At 43.8% G+C, this 22581-nt stretch overlaps 1 protein-coding gene across 2 annotated transcripts in view; it reads right to left on the bottom strand.

Annotated features, from left to right (window-relative positions):
• The window catches only part of LOC147452052 (GDT1-like protein 1, chloroplastic), a 48340-nt gene extending 26332 nt beyond the window's left edge, over positions 1 to 22008 (bottom strand). The window contains exons 1-8 of one of the 2 annotated variants that reach the window (XM_086517875.1): positions 21767 to 22008; positions 11093 to 11386; positions 10952 to 11005; positions 8242 to 8303; positions 8086 to 8154; positions 7853 to 7904; positions 7577 to 7651; positions 7303 to 7429 (exon numbers count right to left, since the gene is read on the bottom strand). In XM_086517875.1, coding sequence (XP_086374001.1) covers positions 7303 to 7429; positions 7577 to 7651; positions 7853 to 7904; positions 8086 to 8154; positions 8242 to 8303; positions 10952 to 11005; positions 11093 to 11386; positions 21767 to 21946 — 913 coding nt within the window. In that variant the 5' untranslated portion in view covers positions 21947 to 22008. The remainder of the gene's footprint in view (positions 1 to 7302; positions 7430 to 7576; positions 7652 to 7852; positions 7905 to 8085; positions 8155 to 8241; positions 8304 to 10951; positions 11006 to 11092; positions 11387 to 21766) is intronic. The other variant, XM_086517876.1, reaches the window with a different exon arrangement.
• Positions 22009 to 22581: the final 573 nt, after the last annotated feature.

Here is a 22581-nt window from a genome sequence, read left to right as displayed (position 1 = left end):
CACAAAAATACGGAAGCGTAAACTGACGTTTAATTGCACTTCAAATACTCAAGAGAATTAGAGGGAGCGAGAAAACTTGACACTTCATTGGGGACCAGAAGATGGGCTGGTCCCCCCCCATAAAGAGAATATCTTTATTACTAAGGGAGAATCTTTACAAGCACAGGAACGGGGCATACGCCCGTCCTCTATTCTTTCTTCTGTTCTGTTCTGTTCTGACTACTGACTGAGAAAGTGTTTCCACTTTCTTACTGCTTAGGGGATTTTCCCTCTTCTGCGAGACTGGTTGGAAGCTCTCGAAAAGAGAGTCTATCTTCCGAAACAGCTCATCGGAAACTCTCACAGAGGAGAGTCCATCTTCCGTTATGTGCTGCCTTCATGCTCATTCATTCATGCATCGAACACAAAAGAGAAACAAGCAAAATGCACACGCACATGCTTGCTGTAATTTTCTGCACATAACCTGAAATTCTTACCTGTGCACACCCCTATGCCGAAACAGAGGTCTTCTTCGCGATGGAATCGCGCCAAACTTGATGTAGACTTAGGATAAGGAGAGAGAGGAGAATTTCTATGGCTGATCTGCTGAAAACAGCCCTAATCGAGGTGATTAGGGGCTGAAAACAAAGAATTCAAGCAGCCGCACTCTGCTAAGAGAGCGTCTACGGCAGCTTCTCGCGATGAAACTTCACCAGAAGGTGTCTATGACTGTGAGATCCCTTGTTCTTGACAATGGGAGCACAAGGCTACCACATATGTCGCAAGGGGCTGCTCTCAAGCTTCAATGGAGGGCTCCACCGCGTAGAGCACGCTCACATTAGGGGGGGTAGGTGCACTGCCAACCCTGAAAATGGGGGAGGAGGGGCTCCTAAATAGCCATCAGGGAGAGGGGGCGCTAGGAAGAGAGAGGGTGAGAGTGAGAGTGAGAGAGAGTTAGTTTGCATTGGTAAGTTTGCATTGAAGAAGTCTTTCTTGAAGAAAAGACCAACTCTTAAAGAGACCGGCATCTTTCTCGGGGATGATCTCACCCTCTCGCAGATCGCTCATATGCAGGAAGTAATGCCGGAGATTAGAGCGGCAAGGGAAAAAGGCAAGATTGCTTTTTACCGAGATGGAAAAGTGGTAATACTAGAGCGACGCTCCACATGACGGTGCGAGATTTATGGGACCACACTCAAAGTGGCTGCCTGGAACTGTAATGGATCTATGCGTCTTGATGTAGGTGCTTTTGAGGATAGCTTTACTGGAAGAGACATCATCTTTTACTCTGAGACACACCAGGCCCCTCGGCAATCCATGCCTCACATCAGTGGATACAGGTGGGAGACAGCTTACAAATAGGAGACATGCTCAGAACACAGAGGGCGGGGCTCGGGGGGAGTGGCAGTGTTATTTAGAGAGGATCTGCAGCCACTGATACATATAGCCCACAGGGATGAGCAGGCTAGATACATGTGGGTGAGGATTGAAAGCAGAGATTGGCAGATATCTCTACCTAGCTATTTGCTACTTTCCCCCGAGCACATCAGTTTATGCACCACCTAAGGGACAATCCCCTTTCTCTATTTTAGATGACGACATATGGGAGTTCTCTAGAGACGGTGACATTATCATCCTCGGGGACTTCAATGCTAGGATTGCCCATCACCAGGCAGTGTTTTATGATACTTCAGAGGAGATGCTAAGAGAGATAGATGTGGAAGATACGGGCCTTTCCAGACTATCACACGATAAGGAATATACTGAGTATGGGAGACACCTAATAGATATGGGCACTGCACATGGATTGGCCATCTTGAACGGCCTACAAAGATTTCCTGCTGCGGGAAGTTTTACATGCTTCCCACACAGACATGGAGCCAGCACGGTGGACTATGTCATGGCACAACCGAATCTCATCTCTAGTATCCAGGATCTCACAGTTGGGCCCACACCGACCGGGGTGGCAGTGGATCATGCTCTGGTGTCAATGACCATCTCTTTCCAATTCAGTGTAGCACACAGGCCACGAGTAGCAGCCCCTACTCGCTATACATTCACACGACAGACGGATTCTGTATACATGGATGGGATTTACAGACGCCTATGCACTGAGGAGCCAGGGCGACCTCTGGAGGAGCTAACTACTATACTGACACAGACATTACATGAGGGAGCAGTAGAAGCATACCCACACACCCAGCATGAGCAGAGCCGCCGATCAAGGAGCATGCCTCAGAACAGCTGGTACGATGAAGAGTGCCCCCAAACTAGAGCCAGACTTCAGAGGGAGGTGCTTTTGGGGGACGTCACTCACAGACAGTCACAGATTGACTTCCGACGCCTGGTATGGCGGAAGAAGAGGGCTTTTTTGGCTCGACTCGAACAGGATCTATATCAGCTATTCTTGAGTCAGGACTCACGTGAGGCGTGGCGGATCTTCCATGAGCAGTCCCCCCCCCCCCCGCTATTTCCTCCATAGACACCTGGGGTCATTACACATCATCTTTGTACACAGTACCTGGACAGACGCCTCTCCCTAACCCCCCCGACCAATGCCCACACACATGTGCTTTTTTCACCGCTGAGATGGTGAAGAAAGCTATTCACAGGATGAGGACTGGGAGAGCATATGATCATGATGGCCTACTAGCAGAGCTTCTAGCAGTTATGTTTAACCGTGCCATGTGTGAGGGCCTACCGGACACTTGGAGCCTATCTTCGATCGTACCTATCTTCAAGTCAGGAGACCCCATGGATCCTGGGAATTATCGCACTATTATGATTGGGCACACACTGGCACGGTTGTATGCATCCATTCTTGAGCAACAGCTGAGTAAATGGGCAGAGAGGGAAGGAATGCCTGCAACTGAGCAGGCAGGGTTCAGGAGAGGCTTCTCTACTCTTGACCATATCTTGACACTCACGGCCATCATCGAGGAAGGTAGATCTCATGGGAGACGGATCTATTGTAGCTTTGTGGACTTCCGCAAAGCTTTTGACACAGTACCCAGAGCTAGATTGATGCGCAGATTACACGAAATGGGGGTACACACAGAGCTCATTTGGGAGTTCATGGCATTGTAAAGATCAGTAGTAGGGCATGTACGCACCCCGGAGGGACTCTCTACACCGGTTCACTCCACTATTGGGGTGAAGCAGGGTTGCCCACTCTCTCCTACTCCTTTCGGTATGTATGTGGATGAGGTTTCTGACTACATTGACAAGGACGGGGATAAAGGTGCACAGTTGGCAGGGACATCGATTCCACTTTTGTTATATGCGGACGATATTGTGTTGATCTCCGAATCCCCAGAGGGAATGCAACGCCAACTGGATGCTCTGCATACGTTTGCCCACGAAAGTGGCTTGTCTGTCAACCTTGGTAAAACCAAGGTTATGGTGTTTAATACCACCCCACAATGGATCAGGAGATCAGCACCTACATTCACATACGGCCAGGAGACTGTGGAGTACACAGACGCTTACACTTACCTTGGAGTGGTTTTTACTGGACCCACATTCTCACTCAGAAGAGCAGCAGAGACCAGACTGACTAGAGCCCACGCAGCATTGGGTAGACTGGAGAGGATGTGTTCGCAGGTTCAGTTTCTGGAGCCCCGAACGAAGCTCTGGCTCTTTGACACCTTGGTGGCTTCAGCATTGCTCTATGGGGCTGAGATATGGGGACCTTCATTGGATCACCACGGGAGGCCGGGTCGCACAGACGGATGGGGGAACATGGAGAAACCTCTCGTCTCTATGATCTCGCGGCTCATTAGAGCCAACGCATCAGCACAACAGGCCATTATCCGAGCAGAGCTAGCGCCCCCCCCCCCCCCCCCCACTAGTGGTGGAGGCGCTCACCAGATCAGTCTCCTTCATAAACCGCACATGGGAACTCCCCAGAGACAGATATGCTCGCATGGCACTTGAGTCCTCTCGACAGTTAGCCATACAAGGAGATACAACATGCTGGTATGGGGAGATGACATCATTGTTTCAGGCGCATGGGTTCAGCATAGACAGGCTGCCACCATTCCAGTACTCATTGGATGCACCATCTCTCATTCTTACACAGTCGGAGATCACCAAGCTCATCCGCCAAAACCTGACCCAGCTAGACACCACGAGGACATGGATACAACCAGCACAAGAACTGGGCACGAAGATGGCTTTCTACAGAGACCACCTTCTCCAGCTTACGGAAGATGGTTTTGTGACGAGACCCAGATACATGGATACCCATTTGTCTCATGGGATACGATGTGCTATTGGCCACTTACGCACATCGTCTCACCGGCTGCAGATTGAAACTGGGAGATACAACGGAGTACCAGCAGAGGCCAGGACATGCCCCTTGTGTGACATGGAACCTGAGACAGAGCTGCATTATACATGCCGCTGCCACGTCTACTACGAGATATGAGGCCGCTTCCATTGCTTGTTCAGAGAGGGTTTTGGACCACTCTCAAGAGTAATGGGATACGAAGATCAAAGATGCCTCGGTTTGTTCTTGCTCGAGCTGCGCAGACACAGAGAGAGCCTGATGAATGGCGAGGCTAGCCAGCCTCAAAGACGGATCACAGACTTCTTTAGAGTAGATACGGGACAGCCGCAAGAGCCACTCCCAAAGCAGAGCTCCCCCTCGTCTCACACCAGAGGCACACTGATCGACCGAGCGATTGAACTATGGAAATCCAGGCGCCCACAACTGCGAAGACTACACAGCATCGACGGAGGCTACGTCAAAAGATTCGGAGCACGCTGGCCAGGCATGCACAGCGCCCGGTCAGACTACTAACCATGGAGGAAATTGATGAGATCCGCCAACGACCGATGCTATATCTTTTGTGATTCAGCTATCCCAACTAGCCGCCCACTCTTGCTTGGTTTTTCGGCTTAGCTCACATCGACCTATCTAGAATCCCATAATATATATCTTTGTTCTGTACTGTTGATTAGGTTATTTTGTTACTCTGACTTTGTATCAGATCCACCACCTTGTAACTTTCTGGTCTCATAGGTCACTATGGCCTTTTGAAGACGTTAATATAACATTTCATTTCTCTCTCTCTCTCTCTCTCTCTCTCTCTCTCTCTCTCTCTCTCTCTCTCTCTCTCTCTCTCTCTAATAACAAGTCTTGAGTTCAACTCTCCTCGTCGGATAGATCTTTAAGGTCTCTTGGGATAGTTTCCTACGTTAAAATCCTCTTCTTCTTCTTCTTCTTCTTCTTCTTCTTCTTCTTCTTCTTCTCTCTCAGTTCAGTTCACTCAATTGAAGTAACGTAACCTTGTGTTTGTGCAAAGTACTAGATCCAAGTTAAAATCCTTAAACCCTTCCACTGCACCTCACACTTTGGATACGCTCGATCTGCATACTACATGGATTACAAAAGAAGATATTTAGGACTGATGTGATTACAAGGTTACTATGCGCATTTCCTCACACTTTGGCTAGGCACTTAAAGGCTGAAAACCACCCCAATCTGAAGGGTGAACTGTTGCTTCCAAAATTGCATGTCTAAATAACTATTTGGGGTCGCCCAAAGGATGGAAACATGGCTAAAACTGCCCCAGCAAGGATGGCTCTGCTGAAAGCAAATACACAAGCAATAGAGACCCTAATGGGCCTGATCTGGCACCGCAATAGGCAGGTTGTTCTAAGGCTGAACAAAAAATTATGCTCTATATGTTGGCTTTTTTGGTGACAAAGTATCCCCAAATCTAGTCGACCAAGGCTGCTGCTTGGAATCTCGTTGCACGGGAAAGATCATCCAAAAAGGTGATGGCTGCAGCTTGCTACAAAAACGCCCATATGGATGATCCTGAGGGTGCCTACTTGTCAAGAAAGTGACCCTCTAGGATCTCTTATATACTAAACAGGATGGACGTCTAACAATGCGTAAATAAATTGATGTCCTCACTTTTTTACCTTGATTAGTGGGTAACAATCTTCCTATGTGGGATGTGATAGCTCAAAAAGCTCTTATTGCAGCTATGTTCAGCATTGGCAACATGCTCTAGAGGTGGAGTTCTTCTCAGAAAGCCGTTGGGCCTCGAATAGCCACCCTTGGTGGTATTTCCTAATTATATGCTGTTTTCATAAGACCAGGAGAGGACCAAGGGGTGCACGTGAGCACAGTGGCACTGTCTTATTCTCCAAAGAAAACAGAAACAATTCTATGAAAACAAGTTGCTTGGTTGATAAACACGGGCAGCGTCAGAGAAGTACGTTGTTCATCCATATCAGTCCTTTCTTTGACATGAGGAAGCCACATCATGTTCTGTTACCCCTATTCTCTACCAGAGCTATTTTTGGTTCCTTGAGACAACCTTCTCCCACAAAGAGAGGGGGGAGGTTGATGCTGAAGTAATCCTGATTGTACTATTCCTTGATTTTGGTAAAGGGTAGATCTCTTGTAAGTGTCAACAAGGCTCATTGAACTAAGCCAACCCGTTTTGTGATTCTTTGGGCTTATATTGTGCAGATGGAGCACCTACATAACTTCAGGGTAATGGATTCCTCCCCATGCACCACAAATCCAAAAAGCAAGTGACCCTCTTAACTTTAACTTTGGAGGAGAATCATGCCAGCGAAACACTTGAGAAGAAGCATACCATGACCCTTCAACACCAGAGGAGAAACACATATACAAGGAAGGGCAAGCTCCTTAAGGTTTATAATAATTGTGTGAGAGTGGTGCCACCTTCCCGCCATACATAAGAATGGTTTTCCCATTTTATTGCACGCAGATGTGAGCACATAATCATCTTTAGCAATAGATGAAGTAATAATTATGCAAATCTAATTCTTGTCACTAATAGCTAATGTTTTCCTTTTGTCGTGAGTGTGAAAGAGGTTTGGCGACTAGTGCGTAACATCAGGAGATGTGAGCTATGCCAAATATGAAAAATATTGAACTGATATGCTTTGGCATTAATTCGAGGTGAGTCTAAATCCAGCCCTATTGCATGTGTGTGTTTATTTCTCTTGCCTTCCACCATCACCAATAGAACATGGAGTGCAAACACAAGAAATATTATGCTGATGTCAAGGCCAAGTAGGTTTGGGCTTGTAGAATCTTAAATTGTTATTCAGAAATGAAATAGAAGCGATCTTTCCTGCAAAGTGTAATTGAAATTTTCAGGTTGCAAAAGAAAGCATAGTATTACCAAAAGAATCAGTTCAATAATATTTTATCAAAGCATTTATAGCTCATTCATGTTCACCCTAACCCGAGTCAAGAAAACTGCAAAATCCAAGCACCAAAGAAGAGTACAGCATTCAATGGGAACAATAACAGTTTCTTGTGTCTCTTACCAATGGTTGAGAAGAATGATTTATCTCCCCATTCAGCTACAAAAACGAGACCAAAAGTGGCAAATGCTGTATTTGTGATTGCTGATCCTTTTCCATTGCCTCCTAATCCAGCAATGGCGAGTTCTGCCTAAGTAATTACATGAATGCCTCTCATCAGTGACTTGTTAGCGACATAAGCAACCATATCAGAACAAAAATGGAATTACCTAAGCGTACAAACTTCAAGGTTTAGAACAAATTGTGATTGAACTGATAAAACTGACACCCTTTATACCTCTTGTTGTTCTTCTTGAGCTTTAGAACCTTCCATCGAAGCAGCTTCTAGAAGGGTTGTTGCACCAAAGTAAACCTAAGAAATTACTGACTAAAGTTGGTCAGATTCTGCATTTAGCAATGGCATCTGAAATTTGAAAAATAATGTTGCAAGAGAAGCTAAGAAATATTTTCTTCAACTACTCATACAATCCAAAGATGAACTGCCAGCTCATGCCACTTTCTTAAGCATCCCCAAACAGCACACTTCAGAGAAGATGATTCTTTCTTTTCTTACCAAAAGAACAACAGCAGCCAAATCATCAAGTGGTAGATCATTCTCTCCTAAGCTGCAAATAAACCCCAAGGGCTCAAAGTGTTAAGAACCTCTCTTGAAAGTTTCTTAAGCCTTGAGGCAATAGGCTTGAGGCACTTGCCTGCTTTCCTACACTAAGTCTCATAGTGGAAAACACATGCAAGCAATCTTCATGCTGAAAACCTTGCATTGATTCTCTGGAAACAACCATTTACCTAAAAGGCAGTACCCCATCGATGTAATGGAATGCCCGACCTAGAAACACGGAAATAAATGTCATCGCCCTGCAAAAAGACAATTGAGACTCTCAAGGAGCAGAAAAGATATGGTTTTTGAAAGAAAGGAGTCACAAAATTTCATCTAAGATATACACAAGGGCCCCAAATGTGCCAGTAAAAACTGCTGCATTGGACTTCCGTGATGCAAGAACAGCCTGTATTGAAGGAGCCAGAGAAGGCAAAAATAATCAGCTCACAACCATGATGAGGCTATGGAAGTAAATGCAAAAATAAAGAAGACATTAAACAGTTTCTTCTTGCAATAGGAAAAGGAAAAAAGATGTATTTGCAGGGCTCACAAATCTACACAATGTACGTTACCGGCTCCTGTGTGTGTGTGCATAAAGCATGCAAATATGAAGTCCACAAAACATGTCATGCAGTAAACAAGCCATCTCAGAGCATATACATTGGTTTCTATTCTATATGCACTGCACAGCTCAGGCCCTTCCATGGTTTATTTCTTTGGCCCTTTCGACCCCAACAGCAGCACTCCTCAATTGTAGCTACGAGGGCTGCTTTGTGGGTCAGGCCACCAGTCAGCCAACCAAGTGACTGATCCCACTCCCCCATTTTAGGGGTGCTTATTTATTCTAAGGTAAAACCACATCTTCCTGCATACAATTGGCCTTTGGGATGACCCATTTCTTCCCATCCCTGCTTGCATTGAGGATGATGAAAAGCAAGTGCCCCCCCCCTCCCCCCCCCAAAAAAAAATTTACTCTCCCAGGAAAGCTGTCATGGGCCAACTATCTGGTAAACTCAGAATCCCTAGTACCGAAGGGTAAAATTTGATTATTCACTAGTTCATCTCAGAGGATGAGAAATCCATGACTTGCTGAGCAACTCTAATGTAGGTACCTTCTAAGGCCACCTATTAAAAATTTAGGCTCACACTCTTTCACTTAGCCCATCACACTAAGGTTGATCTTACTGCTAATGCAAAACATCACATTCACTTCAGTAAAAGTTGCCATCAAAAATGATCTGTCAACCTTTCATCTCCATCAAATGTGATAAACGAAAGAAGATCCATGTAATATGAATATGTAAATCATCCAGTTATGGAGCATCTGCAATCTCAATTGCAAGTATCAAACAAACCACCTTGCTCAAGCAATCTACCACACCAAAAATATAATCCTTTGCTCTATGTGTTCAGTGATAGAACTGTGAAAAAATCCACTAAAATGCTTTACCAATTTGTTAAGGACGAAAATAACAAGCCATCGTAATTCCCTTAGCTTGAGTGGCATACTTGTGGACCTCAATGTAGATTGGGCCACCAAAATCTCTGTCTGACTATTGCAACGTCCTATTTATGCCAGGACAACCCACAAAAGGGCTGTCATGGCAATCACTGATAACTTTTCTCTTAGTTCCTATGCACAAGGAGCATATATCTTTCCACGTGGAACCCATCCTCAACTAAGAAACTCACAAACAAAATTGAAGTTGTTAATGTAGTCTAGGCTGAGTAGTCAACATTTATGCATTGTGCAAGCCTAGACCTTCGTAAATAATTTCGAACCGTCCTCCTTGGAGCAACGATATTTTCCACATTATAAAGCTCATGTTGTCCATAGTAAATGATAAAGTGCTCACAACCGCATTATCAAGACCTTTCTCATAAAGGATTTCCAATTTCCATGTAAAATTCATACATAATCTCAGCCTATCCAGCTTGACAACAACATACGTCTAGTTGAGTACACATTTAGAAATTACGAGCACGATTATCAGAACACACTTTAAATTCAGCACCATAAAATTAATGGCACCAAATCTTGACAGCATGAACAATAGCATACAATCCTTGCTCATAAATCCACCATTTCTGGTTGCACTAGCTACGAGTTTCTTTACCCTCAAAGGCTATTCGTCATCCTTCTTTGGATTGCTCAACAACAATGCTACTAGCATCTGTAAGTAGGTCAAATGGTTTTTTTACACCCACAATTTTCTAATTGTCAGTGTTACAAAGCTATCTTGTTGCACACTAGTCCACATCATAGGGTGCAAAAGAGTAATATTTTGTCATGTGGACCAAGCTAATATCATTGCAAACTTCTTGGGATCCACCTTGATCCCCTCAGCAGAGAATAAGCCTAAATACCCGATCTCCAAAAACCTAGAAAAGGCTTCTCTTCATTTGCTAGCTCAGTTCTCTCTCTTAAACCTTGAAATACAGCAAGCATAGGTGGTTTGTGCTCTCACAAAGATTTGTTATATATCTACACATCATGAATGAAATCAATCATAAAATGCCCGATAAATGGTTTTAAAACATCATGCATAAACATTATAGAAGCATACATAAACATCATAGAAGCAGCTTGATCGTTTATTAAATCAGAAGGCATCACAAGATACTCATACTAACCAATCCTCACTCTTAAAGCAGTTCAATAGAAATCTTCTCCTTTGCAGTCTAATATGACGATAGGCTATAGCCACTCTTTAATTTTAGTCTATCGTCAACAAGATAGTAGCTCGATAGAGCATATCAAGAAATTGTATATCCTTCTTCTACCATTTAGCCTCCTAGAGATTTCTTCTTGGGCATGTATATTGTAACAGAGAGATAATCTTCTATTATAACCATTTCAAAAGTGAATCCTAAGGGATACGGTTTCCCCAATAACCCAATCACAATCACACACCACATGCATTAACTTTTCAATTGAACCCTATTCTTGGAAATGATTTTTTCTGGAAAAAAGTCATTAGTTTAAAGCAGATTTGTATCAAACTTAATTCCAGAAATTCTGAAACAAATGAAAGTTAAAAAAGAAAACCATACTGCAATGAAGAAGGTCTTGTCACCTATCTCGGAGAAGAATATGAGTAAGAAAGCCTGATGATCACATAATCCAATAAAAGAGAGTCAAAAATTAATGTGAGAAGGTGCCTGTGAGCACAGAAAGCCTTAAGAAATACTTACAGACACAAAACCACTCTTTATGTCATCAAGGTCACCCCACCAGCTTGTCGCATCTTGTACAGTCGCTATTTCTGGCCCAGCCCATGCTTGAGAGCATGCGAGGAATGCAAGTGCTACAGCAGCAGATGCAACCCCCAATTGAAAATTCGCATTCATTTCATCTGGTATTTCTATTTGTGAAAAGGTTGTCTGTTCAGTAACATCAGTTGCAAGCTGAATATCCTCTTGAACTACTAATCTTTGGTGCTCAGCTTCACTTGTAGAGAAAAAGCTTTTGTTATGTATATCATCTTTCTGAAAGGAAGTAGTTAGAGCTTTAACAACAAATCTCAATGTCACAAAATGTGATGACAAATAGACAAGATGAGACAAACATCAACCATAGACAAATGGCATAGCCCAGGTGTGTGTAGCACAAGAAGCTTTTCAACTCTGGTGTGATGCTCCTATAGTAAGAAAAACAGTGTAGAAAGGAGAATCTAGTCCATAAACATGAGGCTACCTGAATTTTACATTGATGGTAGCTGTGAGATTCACAATGCTGGTTAAATTTCATACTCAAGCAATAGAGCGTCCTCTCAACGTACGTGTAGGACCATCTAATTGCACGCTATCTGTTGCCTCTTGTGCTTTATGTTTAAAACATTGCAATATTCCTCAGGTTTGATTCTGTTTGGACAGCCTGGCAGCATTTTGGTATTATCATACCTAAATCCAGCACTACTGATGTTAGTGGGGATGTATTACTTAGTCAATCCTATGCATGTAACATGTAGGAGATGATGATTATATTGTCTCGTAGATGGCTGCCATGAGTCCATGCAGTCCATGCCTTGCATTTCCCTTTCAAGATGTATCTTGGCTTATCATGGATTCATCTAGGGTATGGATACTACCAGTGGCTTCTTCCATTCTCAGATACTTGAAATCTACCAGTCTATATACACTTTTGCATACTACTGCTCTAGTGCAGACTGCAGTTTTTGATTTGCTAGTCAGCATGAACTAGAAGATCACAAGTATACTCAATGCCCCATAGGGAATTTGATTCTCACGCCTTTAAAATCTGGAAGAGCAAGTTCAGTTATAGGTGACAAGGCTTTGTCAGAGAGAGCTATGTTCGTTACATGAACACATGCTCTGTGCCATACGACTACTTTAGAGCCACTTTAATGAGAGCTTTGTCCAGCAACCTGGGTCTCCTGCAAATAAGATCGGTGCCATGTGGACATACTCCTACAACCGCCAAGCCTCAGAAAGTTTAGAAAGCCTAGGACTCTTACTCTAGCACCCTTGTGAACCCATTCACAGGATCTACATGTCAGAGATAGCTTACTCAATACTTCCCATAACCCCCAATCTAGTTATTTTTATTATTAAGAAAATCTAGATATTTTTATTATTAAGAAAATCAACAATCACAAACTAGTGTTTTCGACTCAAGAAGAAGGATCGTCACCCTTCAATTTCACATCCAAAGTATTAGTCTGCCTTCTCTGCAGCAAAGTGATGGTTTTTTTGCGTGAATCCAAAACAGCAGAGTTGTTGTAAAACGCCCCACCCAAAAGGACATCAAAGTGGGGCACCTTCAGCATGTGGAAATCAACCAAGCCGGAAGAGTCCTGAATCTTCACTGGAAAAAATCCAATCAAAGGTGAGACTGAGATAATGTCTCCGGTAGCTAATTCTGCTTGAATAGAAATGTCAAGTTGAGCATTATCAATTAATGTGCACCCCAAGGGCCAACAGGGATTCTTGCATGTGCAATCATCCACAAACAGAAAGATATCACGCGGCCGACTCTGAGGCTCCAGATGCATGACCGAAACTGTAGGCAAAAAGGAAGATAATCGTTGCCTAAACTAGTGCCACGACTGGCGCAGATGGTGAGGGGGATGTTGCTTCCTCAAACTGATCAGTTGCCCGACGCGACAATGTACTCAAAGGAGACTCTCTCCCCATCAGTCTTCTCAGAGGGCCACTCCAACTCACCAAGATTCCATATCAACTGTGCCAAGGGGACTCCATCCGAGGACACCATCTGAGCCACCCCTAAGAAAAGCCACAATCGTGCACCGATCATCCGAGCCAAAAAAATTTACACGGAGGATGTGAGAGTAATTGGCCTCCACCGACGAAAGTAGAATCCTCACCTTTCTGTATAAGAGAAATCATCCTAGTAGACATAATATGAGGCATAGCTCTTGTATCAAATATGTGCTGCAAACTCTATATTAATCCATGGAAAAGCATATCTGCAAGGATACCTGATGAGTCACCAGGACAAAAGGCACCATCAACAGCAAGTATTACATCATGCATCTCCTGTATATAGAACGGAGTCGTCAACATCCAACACTTACCCACAGTAACCACAGGCCGAACATGAGGACAAACCTCCTCTCTACCCTATGAAGTAGCATGAGTCACCCGCTCAGCAGTAATAAGGAATGAATGATCCCAAAAAGTAACTTTAAAAATCAAAGTTCTTTTTCGCAAGTGCAATAGCACCAAAATCAACTGTTATCACAAAGTAGTGCTCAAAAGCACTAAAAGTCAATGCTTTCAGTAATTGCGCCCAAAAACCTCTCTAACATCCACAGCCACGTCACCTACGTCCAGACATGCCACGCCAAGATTCCATACAGTCCACATGAATCATGCCACGTTTTGCCTCGTAGATCACACAACGTTCCACAAGCACCTTCGGTCAGCTCTAGTTCTTCCAGTTCATCTCCCACTCAACTCTCTCTCTCCACTTCAAGTCCGTCAAGTAAATCCACATCATCATGATATGAAGGATCAATCAATAGGCGGGGATGTAAAAACTATCGGACGATGCACCAACTCACTTAAAACAACACTCAAAACCACTACCAACCTGAGTAATATGTGGCTGAAACTCTGGCACTAGTCCTGGAAATTTGTCTGTAGCAGCGGAAATTTGTCTCTAGCAGCGAGACCCTCATCAAGACTAGCTAGACCCATCCCCTGCCTCCATCTATATAAGTAACAATAAGCTCTCGTCAAGCCAAGGTGACTCCATGCCACTGCTAGACTAGCCTCATCGGATGCCTCAAAATTCAAACTGACCCCGATCGCAACCTCTCCCCAAAAGAAAAACTATCACAAATCTCAAAATAAGTCGCACGAAAAAGGTACCCCTTAGGAATCCAAAACCTGCTACATTGATAGACTTTCTCCCACCACTTTGCATACCAAACATGCCTCTAGTGTGGCCACTGAACAACGAATGGAGGTAAGCGTATCTATTGAGAGCTTAATCCAAATAATTATCTCATCAGTATCCATGATGAAGAACAACTCACCTCCAACGAGCAACTTCTTTTTATTATGTGGTTTTTTGTTCTTTGAGCAACCAAGAGCTATCCAATAGTTGGTGATGGTGACTCCATGGGATCCCCCGATAGAGCGGCTTACAAAAGTGTGGAACCTAAAAGGCTCGTGAGTCACTAGCACTAGACTTTTGTTAATGATGTCACTTGCACATTGCACTTAAACCACATGGACAAGCTATTGCTACAGGTCGATGTCAGTCTTAGTTAAGGATCTAGCCTAGCACCTTTTGAGCCTCTAGAAGGACGTGCATAATCAGGCAAGTCGTAGTTGCATACGCTCACTTTCATAGTCCAATCACTTAATCATAACGGCATATGAACATTCACTTAAGTTATTTATTAATAAGTGACTTTGACATGACGTCTATAAAGTAGGTAGGGCAAATACATAAAAACTATAAAAGAGTCATTTGGCCTTTAGTTTTAAGAACATCAGAACCCAATATCCGCAGTAGCATCCAACGCTCGCAGCACCTCAGCACCTAGAGTTTCCATTGCCAGCACCCCAACATCATCAGCAGTTTTGCATCAATTTAGCCGAGCATTTTTGAATCAGTTCAGCCCATCGTTTTTTCCACCAAATCAGCCTTAGCGTTTGCATCCTATCAGCATTGGCATGAAGCATTTAGTTGTCACATGCACAACTAACGCTATGTGCATGTAAACAAGCGACTTCAGGTCTAGGGTTCAGGTCATCTTAGGAAGTGTTCCGGCACCTTTGTGAGCCTCTGCGCACGCCATACATGTCCAGGCACTTGTAGTAGTTGCATATCCTCTGGTTTCACACAACATGATCATCAGCATGACAGTCAGTACCCATCATGAGCATTTTACAGTGCACAAAACCCATTTCCCCTATTTTATCCATTTTTCACTTATTATTAATAAGTGACTTTGTTGAGAAACTGGGTAGGGCAACTTTGCTAAGTTAATATATAAGAAACCTAGCGCTAACACTTTCTGGCAGAAGAGCAGCAGAAGTTCCTACAACTAGTAGTGCACCTTCTCAGCAACACTGGCAGGTTTCCCTAGTGTTTTCAGCCAACAGACCCTCTGGTGTTTTTCATCACCAGATCAGCCCTGACATTTTGCAGATCCCAGATCCAGCCTGGCGTTTTTGCAGATAGCATCAGCGTTTGCAGTTTCCCAACGAGACAGATCAGCCCCTAGCATCAGCGTTTTCAGTTTTCAGCACTTAGACACAGCAAATCCCGCCCCTACCCTCGCAGATCTCACCTACCGGCATCAGATCATCGCTGCACGGTCAGATCAACAGTTTCAGCCCGCTGTCCGCAGATTTCAGCACCTCGGTTTTTCAGCGCATCGTCGTCGCCATCACCGTCCTCGCCGACACAGTGTCAAAATTCAGCAAGCAAATTGCAGCCCCTAGCGTTTTCAGATTTCAGTCCGTCCTCATCGTCGACATCGTCGACAAGTCCATTGCATCTAGACCATTGTACCAGATTTGTGCAATCAATAGCATAGACCTCTCTCGCCATAGAGAGGGGGGCCCTTGGAGGAGGGTTTGTGAGAACCGTCTGGTGTCGTATTCTTTTCGAGAGAGAGAGAGAGAGAGAGAGATTGAGACTGGTAGATTCAGAGGGATACCAGCAGACAACAGGATATGCCGATTATGCCAGAGAGAGCCAGAGACAGAGTTGCACTACATATGTCATTGCACAGTGTTCTATGAGATACGGGGGCGTTTCCACTGCTTATTCAGAGAGGGTTTTGGTCCTCTATCTAGGGTCATGAGTTATGAGGATCAGAGATGTCTTGGACTATATCTACTTGAGTTACACAGGTATAGAGACACTTTACTGGGGAGAGCTAGAGAGAGGCAGTCCCAGAGACACATTACAGATTTCTCTTCACTAGATATGGGACAGCCAGAGGAGCAGCCACCACTGCAGAGCTCGTCCCACACTCATTCGACCACTACTGGCACTCTCATCGACCGAGCATTGGAGCTACAGAGATACAGACGACCGCGACTGAGGAGAGGAGCTACACAGCATCGACGGAGACTACAACAGAAGATTCGAGCCATACTCTCTCGACATTCAGAGTGCAGATGAGGATGGATCCTCACCATTTCTTCCATCTTTGTTTCACACACTGTTACATCCAGTTTACCGGGTACCTATTGTATCAGCTGCTACACCCACGTAGTTTTAGATTGTAGTAGTAGTAGTAGTATTTTGTTCCACTTCTAGTTCTTTTCTAGTTCTTTTGTACCCAGACATGGTATTAGATTCACTATTTTGTAACTGATTGGTCTCATAGGTCATTTTGGCCTTTTGAAGACGTTAATATAACATTTCATTTCATTTCATTTTCTCTCTCTCTCTCTCTCTCTCTCTCTCTCTCTCTCTCTCTCTCTCTCTCTCTCTCTCTCTCTCTCTCTCTTTTCAAGTCAGGGGATCCTATGATACCCGGGAACTACCGTACCATTATGGTGGGTCACACACTGACCCGACTGTACGCATCCATTCTGGAACAAAAATTGAGTAGATGGGCAAAGAATGAGGGCATAAGGGCAACAGGACAAGCTGGATTCAGGAGGGGTTATTCCACTTTAAATCATATTCTTACGCTCAGAGCCATTATTGAGGAAGGAAGAGCAAGCGGGAAAAGGGTGTATTGTTAACAGCTTTCAGGATTTTCGGAAAGCTTTGATACAGTACCAAGGGCCATATTGATGCGCAGAATGCAAGAGTTAGGGGTCCCCAAAGAGATTATCTGGGGGATCATGGCATTATACGGGTCAGTAACTGGTTATGTACGTACTCCAGAAGGGGATTCCGACATTGTTCATTCCACCGTTGGAGTAAAGCAGGGATGCCCACTGTCCCCTACTTTATTTGGTATGTATATAGATGAGGTATCAGATTACATTGATAGAGAGGGTGACAAAGGTGCTCAACTTGTAGGGTCATGGATCCCTTTGTTGTTGTATGCAGATGATATTGTATTGATAGCAGAATCACCAGATGATATTGTTGTTGTATGCAGATGATATTGTATTGATAGCAGAATCACCAGATGGAATGCAGAGGCAGTTAGATGCATTACATAAATTCGCGGAGGACAGCGAACTGTCGGTAAATTTGGGTAAAACCAAAGTTATGGTGTTTAACACCACACCGCAGTGGGTTAGGAGATCGGCACCTACATTTGCATATGGCCAGGATACAGTAGGGTACACAGATGCATACACATACCTTGGTGTGGTATTTACAGGACCGAAGTTTACTCTTAAGAAAGCAGTCGATGCTAGATTGTCGAGAGCCTCTGCGGCCTTGGGAGGGTTGGAGAGGATGTGTTCACAAGTGCAGTTTCAGAACCACGAACAAAACTTTGGCTCTTTGATACTGTGGTGGCTTCGGCTATGCTTTATGGGGTCCAGATTTGGGGACCATCTGTGGATCAGGATAATTGGAAGTCAATGGAGAGACCTTTGGTATCTATGATTTCCCGCATGATTAGAGCTAAGGCCTCCGTACCACACACGATTACCCGAGCAGAACTAGCTGCCCCTCAGATAGAAATTGAAGCTCTTACCAGATCAATGTCCTTTCTACATGGTTTGTGGGATACAAATAATTGCCGATATACTAGATTGGCCCTCGAATCCTCTCGACAATTAGCAATGAAACGAGATACATCATGCTGGTATGCGCAACTGTCCTCGTGGTTTCAGAGACACGAGTTCAGTATGGAAAGATTACCCCCCTTCCAATACTCTCTTGAGGATCCATCACTGGCAATCACACGAACGGAGATTAATAAAATCATCCACCAGGATCTTATACAGTTGGACACTAAGAGGACATGGGTAGACCCTACACAAGAATTGGGCACGAAGATGGCCGACTACAAAGCAAACTTCCTACAGCTATCTGAAGATGGTTTTGTGATTCGCCCGAGCTACATGGATACCCACCTGTCTCATGGTTTGAGATGTGCTAATGGTCAGATTCGTACATCCTCACACCAGCTAGAAATTGAATTTGGCAGATTTAGGGGAATCCCACCTGAGAGCAGAATTTGCAAGTTATGCGGAATGGAGCCGGAGACAAAATTACACTACATATGCCATTGCACCGTATACTATGAGATACGTGGGCGTTTCCATTGCCTATTTAAAGAAGGCTTTGGACCTCTAGATAGTCATGCAATACCAGGATCAAAGATGCTTAGGCCTGTACCTACCGGAACTACATCGGCACAGGGATAATCTAATGAGAAGACAAAGAGCACTACAGCCTCAGAGGCAGATCACAGATTTCTCCGGATCGAGAGAAGCGGGAATGGAAGGAGGAGCAAGAGGCCAACAGCGAGCACAAAGGAGTACCCACATTCATACCAAAGGCACCCTCATTGACAGGGCAATTGAGCTTAGGAAATCGAGACGACCACGACCGAGATGCAAAAGCACACTTCACCGGAGGAGACTACAACAAAGGATTAGAAGCATTTTAGCCAGACACCCAGAATGCTTCTAAGAAGTTTATCTACTAAATACTTTGTATTTAGTTTTTCGCATTTATTTTCACACTTTTCACACTTAGTACTTTAGTACTAAGATACCCAGACATTGTAACAGATTCACCACTTTTGTATCAGTTTGGTCTCATAGGTCACTCTGGCCTTTTGAAGACGTTAATATAACATTTCATTTCATTTCATTTCTCTCTCAGTCTCAGCACCTTCATTCACAGTGTCATTCACTTTGTTTGTGATCATTTACTCTCTCTCACTAAAGGAATGGAAGGCTCTTCCTTCCATAAGTAAAAGGAACCCTTGAGCACATTTCGGAGCACTCGTCTTGAGCAAAGTTTAACATTCACTTCCGCTGCACCTTACATTGGTATCAGAGCTTTGGCAGTGTTCTGTATCACTCAAGAAAAGAACCACAATAAAATTTTTGCTTGTTGCAGTCGCACGTAACCCAAGTCCACTTGGGCGTGTCAATTCCTAATCGTGTTTTTAAAGAGTGACAAGTAACCCAAGAAAGAAGGGCTTGTCCGACCTCCCCTTGTTCCTCTTTTCACTCATTGAGAGCGGACCGTGCACTTAGCGGCCGGCCAATCGACGTGAGGTGGGAAAAAGCAACCTTGGTATGAGCACAAGGCCGCCAAGGGCTGATGAGAAGGCAAAGTTGTCTGACCTCCAATCATGACATGCCAATCAACAAGAATAGCGACATCAATCTCTATCATGCGTGTAGCTACCCCATGTCAGATCCCATACGTACAGCAAACGAAATCCACATCTAGTAAGGAGGCCTCAACCAACAACGTGGAGATGTTTCCGGACTACTATCCCATCTAGCCCAATCACTATGATTCCAGTCACCAACTTGTCGGCCCTTCCGGTCAATGACATATACATTCCAAATTTAGGGTTGCGTCTCAAGCTCCTCCAAGCATTGAGCTCTCTATTGAATCAATGTACAACGTATAGTCAACCATATCCTCAACAAGCATCACATAAAAGATGGCATCTAAGATATATCCAAGGGAGCATCAATAAAGATGAAACGACTTGTAGAGCACCAAGAGCCATCACTGTTCATCAATCCAAAATGAGAAATGCACGGTTTCTGAGTGGATCAAATATAAGAAACTAAGGGAGCAAGAGGCACCATAACAACTAGCAAATTCAATGATCTGGTACAAAGAGCCTTGAAGTTGCAGCAGTACACACACCTTGGGCAGTGGAAGCAGTTAGTCAGTTGATAGTTATTCCAAGTTTAGAACTTCAGAGTGAGATGTTAGATATTAGATCAGTAGGATGAACAGAAATCAGACTTCAGATTACTAAACAAGAACGTCGTAGAAACAACGGAACTAAACTGAAAGAATAGATTCAGATGATAAAAAGTGAGACAACTAGAATTTAGATATATAGATGTATGAATTCGGAAGTACAAGTAATGTTGCATTGAGTGCTCAATTACAATATAGTACAAGAAGCACGAAGATAAATCATGGTACAGAAATTGCTACTAACTAAGGCTTAGTCCCAAAAAATAAACCTCGAACTAAGAGCTTGGCAAGCAATGCACCACTCTACATCTCCGAATCAATAATGCCCAAACCTCCCTCCCTCGAGGCATGATAACAATGCAACAAAGAACTTTAGGTCGCATGTCTCTGGAGTCATCTGAGCCACTCCACAAAAAATTGTGCACCGAGCACCGCAACCGTGACATAACTCTAGGGTGTAGAGTCCAGTAAGAGGTAGCAAACGAGATTGTTGCACAAAGATTTTGATTTACAATCAAAGCTCTGCTAGGCCAAGAGGTCATATATGCCAAACCACAGACGGCTAGCCATACACAAGAGAAAGTACATGGTAGCAAGGCTAGAGGGAGGAGGACCGAGAGGAGATTGAGAATAGAAATTTCTCCAACATGCATTCACCAACTAACAAGATGGTCAAAATTCCAAAAGATCTTATGACCAAACAGCCTCGTAACAGAGGAGGACATATCTCCCCAAATACTACACCATCTCACTAGATAAAGCATCACAAGAAGCTTCCATTTCATTATTTCCATAAAAATTTGCCAGTTCTTTCATATACCATCACTGCAATAATAATTTCCTTAGCAGGCCTGATCAAACATAATGGCTTTCAAAAGCAAGGTTATGTGACGGAAAACTACAAGTACAGCTACAGGTTCAAAAGACGAAAGTACATGTGTTAAGAGTTCATGATAAGATTAGAGGAGTCAAACAGGAATGAATGCCATCTTTATGCTGTAATGCTTCACCATTGCTCACCACAATTGTATTCCCTGTGCAAAAAGAAACCTCTAAACTTAGCAGCTTTAACCTGCTATTACAAGGTAGTCATATTGGCCATGCGACAAAAGCCTTCACTTCATTCTTGATGTCATTATCCCATTGCTTCAGCCAGAAATGAATGATCATTTGAGGAGCGTCAGAGAGTGTGCATCAAGTATAGACACAAGGATGAGTTTTTCAATCTGAACTAAAACCTTTGAGCCTCAGTAATTATAGCTGAAAAATCTCCATTTTTTGTCGAGAATAATGTAGACAATGCTAGAGACACAAGCCTCGATGTCAGACCACTTATAGAAAAAAACATTTGGGCCCTCAAAATCTGCATTGCTAAAGAATTTAACCCCCGCTGCCACAACCCACATTATCACTTGCTCCATTCAAGTTGAAAATTTGCAGCATTCTTCCTTCACATTGGCATTGTGTTTGGCACATACAAACACAAAAACAGAAATTAAAAAATAGTCACTCACAGATGTAGCCTAGGGAAGAATTATTACCTTGAGGACATGAGGAGAAAGACAAGACGACGGGCTGCTCCTAACAGCAAATGGGTGAAGGCCCAACGAGTATTTTTTAAGAGGATTTCCATAGAATCTGAGCTGCAGAGAGGAGGGTAAGGAGCTAGCTTCGAGGTGAGAGCGAAGGAGATCACCAAGCCTTGCAGAGAGTGCCGGCATGGTGCCCACCTCGCTAACCGCAGCGCGCAACTACAAGTGTTCACATGCTGGAGGAAAAAGTGTAAGTAAACGTGTCCTTTTTCTGTGAATCAAATTTGAAGCCTTATCGTCTAGCTCCGTAAAACATCAAGTAAAGAAGTTTAATTTCATGGTTTTTTTTTGGCCCCCATAAGGCCTTAGGCTGCCCAAGCATGAGTTGGTAGATGCTGATGGATGAAGCTATCGTCTAGCTCAGTAAAGGAGTTTAATTTCATGGTTTTTTGGCCCCCATAAGACCTTAGGCTGCCCAAGCATGAGTTGGTAGATGCTGATGGATGAAGCAAGCCAGTTGGGACCCATTGTCTATCGCTACATATATTTCATAGGACACAAAAAAACGGTGGCATGAACATCAACAGTTCGCCTTCAACTAACGAGGTCTCGCTACATGACAGTTTTCCAAATGGGCTTGTTTCATTGGTGCACGTGGTCAAAATTCTTTTGATTCAATTTGTCCACCCAAATGTGACATACTAAGCACCCATCCACCCCTTTATGAGGCTTTCTCGAGTGTCACGTATGAAACATGCCGTGGTAGGCTGTGGAAACACTTGGGGGCAATTGTGGACCATTTGATTAAGCTTGTTGTGAGCAAT

Source organism: Adiantum capillus-veneris, chromosome 8 (genome assembly GCF_014529385.1).
Source record: "Adiantum capillus-veneris isolate H3 chromosome 8, ASM1452938v2, whole genome shotgun sequence".
Lineage (NCBI taxonomy): Eukaryota > Viridiplantae > Streptophyta > Polypodiopsida > Polypodiales > Pteridaceae > Adiantum > Adiantum capillus-veneris.
The sequence above is the reverse complement of the archived record's forward strand: the minus strand, read 5'-3'. Positions and strand labels throughout refer to the sequence as shown.